Source organism: Ascochyta rabiei, chromosome 7 (genome assembly GCF_004011695.2).
Source record: "Ascochyta rabiei chromosome 7, complete sequence".
NCBI classification, from domain to species: Eukaryota; Fungi; Ascomycota; class Dothideomycetes; order Pleosporales; family Didymellaceae; genus Ascochyta; species Ascochyta rabiei.
Window position 1 is genome coordinate 1,901,064 of NC_082411.1, and position 7,251 is coordinate 1,908,314.

At 47.8% G+C, this 7,251-nt stretch overlaps 2 protein-coding genes across 2 annotated transcripts, besides 2 other annotated features; both read left to right on the forward strand.

Moving 5' to 3' along the window:
• Positions 1-258: 258 nt before the first annotated feature.
• Positions 259-305: a tandem repeat.
• Positions 306-339: 34 nt separating this feature from the next.
• On the forward strand, positions 340-1,110 carry EKO05_0005189 (uncharacterized protein; the record flags this gene model as incomplete). The annotated part of the gene is made up of 1 exon (XM_038945764.1): positions 340-1,110. One exon carries the CDS (start codon positions 340-342, stop codon positions 1,108-1,110), a length of 771 nt encoding a protein of 256 aa, XP_038799731.1.
• A 1,765-nt stretch (positions 1,111-2,875) lies between these two features.
• EKO05_0005190 (Salicylate 1-monooxygenase) lies at positions 2,876-4,348 on the forward strand (the record flags this gene model as incomplete). Its single annotated transcript, XM_038939295.1, has 5 exons — positions 2,876-2,962; positions 3,019-3,342; positions 3,397-3,477; positions 3,534-3,981; positions 4,044-4,348. 5 exons carry the CDS (start codon positions 2,876-2,878, stop codon positions 4,346-4,348), a joined length of 1,245 nt encoding a protein of 414 aa, XP_038799733.1.
• A 2,700-nt stretch (positions 4,349-7,048) lies between these two features.
• Positions 7,049-7,251: part of a dispersed repeat that runs on past the window's edge.

A 7,251-nucleotide genomic window follows, 5' to 3' on the forward strand; every position in this document is an offset into this window, starting at 1 on the left:
GTCCACGCGGCTGCGATTGGATCTCATAGGCTTGAAGTGGCAGCATTGTCAGCGGCCAAGACTTGGAGGATGAGCAGCTGTGCGCAGTCACTCTTTGCTCAACACTGTGTAAGCGGTGAATATGTATAGCGACAGCAGAAAATGTGTGCGCCACCATAGATGACGTGAAGCTGGCTTCTATAAAACAATGAGGTTGCCGCTGTCCAACATCTCCCCATCACACCGAATCACTCACCAACACACTCAGTCACAGATTTCTCTTTCTTCTGTTTCTTTCCCTTAGTCTATCTTCTTTCTATCTTCTTAGAAATCAAAAACAAAACCCCAAACTCCATCAACATGCAGTACTCTACCATCTTGCTCAGCGCTCTCTTTGCCACCTCTGCTATGGCACAACCAGCTCGTCGCCAAGCTTCAGACACCTCCATCAGAGTCCAACTCTCTGGACCCGGCGAGTTAGCAACTCAGACCGCTTTCGAGGAGGGCTCACGCCAAGTCAAGCGCCCTGTAGGCTCCAGCGGTCCCTATGACACTGTTGCTCTAGAAGTCGGCAAAGGCGTCAAGCAGCAAGGCCTCCGCTGCCAAGTACGCGACGAACATAACAAGCCCATTGTCGTTCTGCGCGGCGCCAACCGCGACACCACCTTCGCTGACGGCGATGCTGGATCCTGGTCCTTCGAGGGCGGCGCCCAGAACGTCATCGCCATCATCTGCGACCCAGCCTTCGTGAAGGGCATAGCGCCTCGCGCCAACAAGACCATTGTCAAGCAGCCCAAGATCAACGCCCGCATCTCCGGTCTCAGCGAGCTGGCACGTAACATCGCCTTCAACCAGGGTGGCCTTGTGCGCGAGGTCCAGCGCGTGGGTGGACCAGGCATCAACACTTTCGAGCTTACTCTTGACGCTGCGGTCAAGAAGCAGGATCTCAGGTGCCAGGTCCTTGACGCTGCCGGTGCGCCAGTCACTGGCAAGCGTGGTGCTAATGTCGACATCACTTTCGCTGACGGTGGAAATGGTCCCTGGACCTTCATCAACGCGCAGGGACAGAACATCAATGTTAACACCAGTGCTGTCATCTGCGACCCGGCTTTTGTCAAAGCCTCTGCCTAAGCGGTAGGTAGTTGCAGGATACCAGATAGGTTTCAAGATGGAATGTTGCATAGCGATGGATCTTTGGAGCCTTTAGACAGCGTTGTTTGTTTTTGATCTTCTTGATCAGTGTTTTGTTGCTTGGTACCTGGTCATCTTCTAGTCTAATACTTTACTTACATATAATGGCACCACTCGTTTGCCTCAGCTCTGTACTTGGACCATCCTTTGTCGCCAGAGAGTTATGCAATTGTCTGATATGACGCTGACGCGCTCTCAGTATACTGGGTGCACATCCTGAACCTTTACGTCTGCTTCAACTAGATGGCTGTCTGCTGAACCGAAGAATATGGGTGTGAAGTGCATGACATTACCAGGTCTAAAGATATGACCGCTTTGTGTCTCTCAACGGCGATTCTCGCTGGACCAGGCGAAATCTTCTGCCCTTCATTTAATCCGGACATGACTGAAGAGCGTCTTGCCAATACGACCATCTCAGCGCTCTCTCTGAGGGAGATATTCGACAACGTCAACGGAACCCAATCACGCACCTTCAGCATCTACCATTCCCATAACAAACTTGTTTTCTTCCCACCCTATGGTTTGTCCCTCGCTCTCACTATCTTCCTAGCCTTGGTAAGCTTCATCGCTCTATACATACGGAATCGCGGTATCTCAGCAATCAATGGCAGCCTTCTCCAGCTCCTCATGACGACTATCGGCCGCACATCACTCGACGCGATGCTTGCGAAAGGCCCGGGCACCATGTGTGGATACGAAAATGCATCGGCCGAGCTTGGGAAATGAAAGTTATGTCCGACACACTGATTGATGCGGACGATACGAAGGAGTTGCTTCCGAAGCAAGGTCAAACAGGCACAAATGGCATTCAGATGACTCTGGCTTCGGGCAAGTTAGGGCCGAGGGCCAGAAAGTGGGGGTTGAGGTTGCTTCTGGTGCTCATCTGTGCGATAGTGAAGGGACAGTATCGCCAAATGCGGGTTTCGCTAGGCCTTCCAAGAAGGGTGTATTCAGCTAGTCAGAACGAAGAAATACAGCTTAATGTAGGAGATGATGAAGAGCAGCCCATCCCTAGGCTCAACACTACAAGTTGCAACGTAGTAAGGGGCTTCCAAGTATATTTCGGATACAGCCATATGCCCAACGACAGATCTACCCAAGTTCAGGACGCTTAGTGTTACAACAAGGAAACATGCTCGATGTGCCTGCAATAACTAGCAGCTATCTGAGTCAATCGGTATTCTACAAATGCGCTAATTAAATGGGTTGCTGACTATTTGTACACGTGCTTTCTAACAAAAACCGGGGCTGTGTCTGGAGTAGAGATGTAAGTGAGGTGGTTTTCCTCTGCGGGCGCGCGAGGGCGGAACTTTGGGACGCTCCGTCACGCTACCGGTAGTCGCCATCGTACAACCTTAGCAATTTTCGGAGCGTTCTGCCTACCGAGACTGTGCATTGTCGGCTTTCCTTCTTGAAAACTAGCGCCGTACAAGCTCAAACGCCAAGGAAATGACACGCAGATTAAATAAGAATCTATCTGATCTTGCGCCAAATAGGCCTAGGTTGGTATGAGATATGGTGCAACACCACATACTAGCTCCTTCGTACCTATGGGGCTACCTGTGGAGTTTGTGCTTGTCTGGTGACGTCAATGAGTCTAGCAGTTTTGTCGGATATATAACAACGGTGACCATAAATGGGGAGCGCCGCCAACATATCCCATTTAAAGCGCACAGTCTGATCAACGAAATCAACTTAAAAAATCATGCCACTGAAAGTTATTGTCGTCGGTGCAGGTCTTGGAGGGCTGGCGACTGCCATTGCACTCACCAGAGCTGGACATGATGTCGATGTAAGCCATGATTTCGTCCCAGCCTTCTCTGCGCCCGGAATCTGACGTGGCAGCAGGTCTTCGAAAAGTCATCTTTTCACAATGAAGTTGGTGCAGCCATCCACCTTGCTCCGAACGCGACAAGAGTCCTGAAAAGTTGGGATTGCGATCTGGAGTCAATGGACCCCAGTCCATGCAATCATATTAGCCTTTGGAAGGCTAGCGGAGAATTCGTTACAGTAGCGGCAGTGACGAAGGATCTCCAGGCGAAGCTAGACATCAAAGACGAGTGGTTGCTCGTGCATCGCGTTGATCTGCACAACAAACTACGGGAACTAGCGGAAAAGGGGTTTGAGGCTAGGAAGCCAAGGCTTCATTTGTCTTGTGGTGTGAGTAGTGTGGTGAGTATCCTCTGTCACAATAGCCACTGTTGACTTGGCTGAATTGTAGACTAGGACGTGCAATCTGGCAAGGTAAAGCTGTATGATGGCAGGGAATTCCAAGCTGATCTAATTATAGGTGCAGATGGCGTACATGTAAGTCCGATTTGTCAATGCAGTCGGCCACACTGCCTCTAACACATCCGCAACAGTCTAAGACCGTGCGAGAAGTACAACCTGAGTCCCAAAAGAGAGTCAGCACTGGACAAAATTGTTTCCGCTTTCTTGTCCCTACAGAAAAGGCCATGCGCAACCCGTTGACTAAGAGTCTCATTGATCGGGTTGGCTTGGAATCACTTAATACTTTCGCTACAGAAGATTGTCGGATCATCTTGTACCCTTGCCGGTCTGGAAAACTCCTCAATCTTGCAGCGATATATCGTGGAGGAGATGAAGAAGTCGAAGAATCTTCCTGGCTAAATTCTGGTAGTAAGAGCAACCTTTTGGAAGTGGTCAAGGGCTTCAGCCCTGAGCTGCAAGAGCTATGTAACTTGGCCGAAGATGTAAAGCTATGGAGCCTCGCATCTAGGGATCCTCCGACTGTTTTTCATCGAGGTAGGCTTGGTCTGATTGGCGATGCGGCGCACCCTACGCTTCCCCGTAAGTAATCTCCGTGAGCTCGCAGCTGCAATAGAGCCCATACGCTGACTCCTGTTTGACAGACCAGGGACAAGGAGGTGCTCAAGCTTTTGAGGATGCGGCGGCGCTTGGAGCGCTGTTCACAGCAGACACAAAACCTGAACAGATCGAAGAGAAGCTGCGTCTCTACAATGAGATCCGCTACAAGCAGTCTGTCACTATCCTGTTTATGTCTAGAGTGGCCGACGGTGAGCGTAAACTGGTCATGGACGAGTTGCACCGATTCGTTCCCGATGCAGAATTGCCTGAAAACATGTGGCTTTTCGCCTGGAACTCATACCCTGCACGGGCAGCGGAAAAGGCATTATCGCTCGTGGAAGCCCATTAAGGCGGTAAAGTAGATCATGAATCCAAGGAAGTTTTCGACAGTTTAGTCTTCGCTCGAAGCGGCTCTACATGCAAGGTGAGACTGTGGGTAGTCCAGTGCGCACGGTCACTCCTAAGACTAATCAATCGCCGAACAAAGACTCGTTTTGTGTAGAATAAGGCACCGGCAATGTTTTGTTACTTTTGTAAACTGTGCAAATTTTCGCTTACAGATACCATGCTTGGTGCGGTGACAGTATCATCGAGCACGACTGTCGTTCCGTTAACAGGCCGTAGTCGTTCTCAAACTTTGTAGTCAGCTCGAAGGCCCGAGTGTCCGAACTTCCGAACTTTCGAAGGTGGAGTGAGTAATCGAACAAATCCGGCTGCACAACGAGGCGCGATTGCTCATTTCGAGCACTTGACGCTCATCATGAATTGAATAAAACTTCGAGGCTGTTGCCAAAATTCCAGACCAAGATATATTTTAGCAAATGCTTCACGTTATCGAGATTGACATGGAGATTGCGATGGCTAAGCGAGTCTTGGGAAAGCAGTAAGTCTTCAAGATCCCGCTCAGTTAATCGCTGACCCCTAGTACCTGCAATGCTCTTGTGCATAACCACATGGGAAGCAATGTCCTTATGCGTTCTGAGTGCTGAAATGTCAACTGTGATATGATGTATAGAGACTCTTGCTCATAGATTCAGTGCAAAATAACGGTGCAGAGCAGATTAACTGAGATAGCAACTGAGGGGTTTGTTAGCTCGGCGTTTGTCTGGATCCAGTACAGGAGAAAAAGTGGAATAAATTCGTGATATAAAAAGGCTGCTAGTCATGGATTTTCTATCCAATTTTCTATCTCTTTCCCTTCATTTCTCACTCCTATATTCCATATCACTGCTTCCGATGTGAGTTGAGTACCACATGTCCATCGTCGATGTTCGAAAAAGCTGTGCTTTCCATCTTTTCAATTTGCCTGAACAATGTACCAGGATGCACCACAGCAAAGTTAACAGCACTTGCAAGAAGAAGCGATGACGGAAGGCGTACATCAGCCACTCTGTATGCCAAATAAACCCTTCAGAACCCTGGGCAAACTCAACAAGCCAAAATATGCTTCAAGCGATTACTAAAACGCTGACCGCACACAGTGCCCACAGGTACTTTCTCCAATGCACCTATGACCTCTCAGATACCCCTGTGGACACATGATTGAGCCGTACGTGTTATACAGCAGCCATGAAAAGGAACAGATCAAAAGCGGCAAGTTGAACACCAATTTTATTTCGATAATTAGAATTCCCGATCTTGCCTCTTCTTCGCCGCTTGTCTGGGCTGCAGAACTAGCCATCTGGCATCTAAAAATTGCAAAGTCGAGAAGGATGTATTCCTTGGAAACTTACGTAGACTTCGTCAGACAATGGTTTGTAGCATTAAAAGAACGAGTTAGACGTCCAAGTGCCATGTATACTGTTGCAGCAAGGAAAGGTACTAATCTAAGGATCAGCATTAATTGGATGAGGTATGAAGTTCCATCGCGGAAAATGTCTTGAGCTTAGGCACGTCTGTAGTAGCCAGCGGTTCGCCTAGGAACGCGTTAGTGCCTGATTAGAGTGGTACGGAGTGATTTGAGCTATTCTACTTATGCATCCGAGAACAAAATGAACAAAATACTGATCAAGTGCAAGCGTGCTTCCCGTTGGTGGGAAAGAAGAGGGGTGGTAGAACACCGTCAACAGATAGACTTAAGGAGTAGAGAGGTTTCAAAACATAGTTGCAATAGATCTGTTGTACTTGGTGTATGATAGTCCTGGTGTTGGTGTTGTTGACTCCTATCCTCCCTTCTTATACTAGCACTGCCGGATACTCGGGCATCCCGAGTGACCGCCTTGGCAGTCACTCTGTGCACCGGCATAATACCAGCTACAGTACTTTAAAATAGACCAAAGTTAGCCTCTCCGCGAAGAATCAACAATAAGGAGGACATCACGTTGTGCGCAAGAACTTGATAAAGCCGTCAATGAGTACTCACAGTTCTTTAACGAACAGTAGAGGAAAAAATAAACCTTTTTTTGGTGGATGCAAGCTGTACTTATAGCCGTGGCAATGCTGTATCTACTTTCGCAGACTAGCGTTTTCGATCATCACGAAGCTCCTGACTAGTCAATCCATAATCATTCTTTGACTTGCCTAGCTCTGTAATAGAGTTTGTGGCGCAATAATCTATCTTATGTTCAAAATTGCTACCCCAATCATATAAGCTACCTTGGTGCTTAACAGATAGACTACTAGAACTAAGAGACATATGTCAACTTTTACAGTAGGGAAGAGAGAACTCAGAAGAAATCATGTCTTGATTTCGAGGGCAAGGGAAGTTTTCACAAGCGAAAAACATTTTGGAAGCGAAGTGCGTATCCTGAAAGTGGAGCGCATTATAAGAAAGATGTGTATCAAACACAAATTGTGCAACGAAGGTAAAACTGCTAGACTTGGTTGTTTTCTAATGATAGAGTACAATCATGTCGTTAGGTCTAGCATTACTCCAAGCATCCTCGGTGTACGAGCATAGAATTAGGTCAGCAACTCTGCGCCCTCTACTGAATACTGACCTCGCCGGTGAAGGCATAATTGCAATGCGGTGTATTTAGCTCAACCACTAGAAAATATGCTGAGTAGATGGGCTGTAAACACATATAGAAGCGCTTACAGTGTATAGTACTATAAGGCAGACTTCACAAGCATAAAAGTAGCGATCTGGTGGACTAGTAGATTTGAAAGAAGAGTAAACAAAATAGCAGACAGCAAGCTACAAGAGGGCAGAGAGAGAGGCCTACTTATAGTAGTAGAGCCTATACTCTCTGTAAGTGAAAGTAAAGGCAAGTAAAGGAAGGTTTTACTAAGGTTGATAGAACCTGCTAGTAG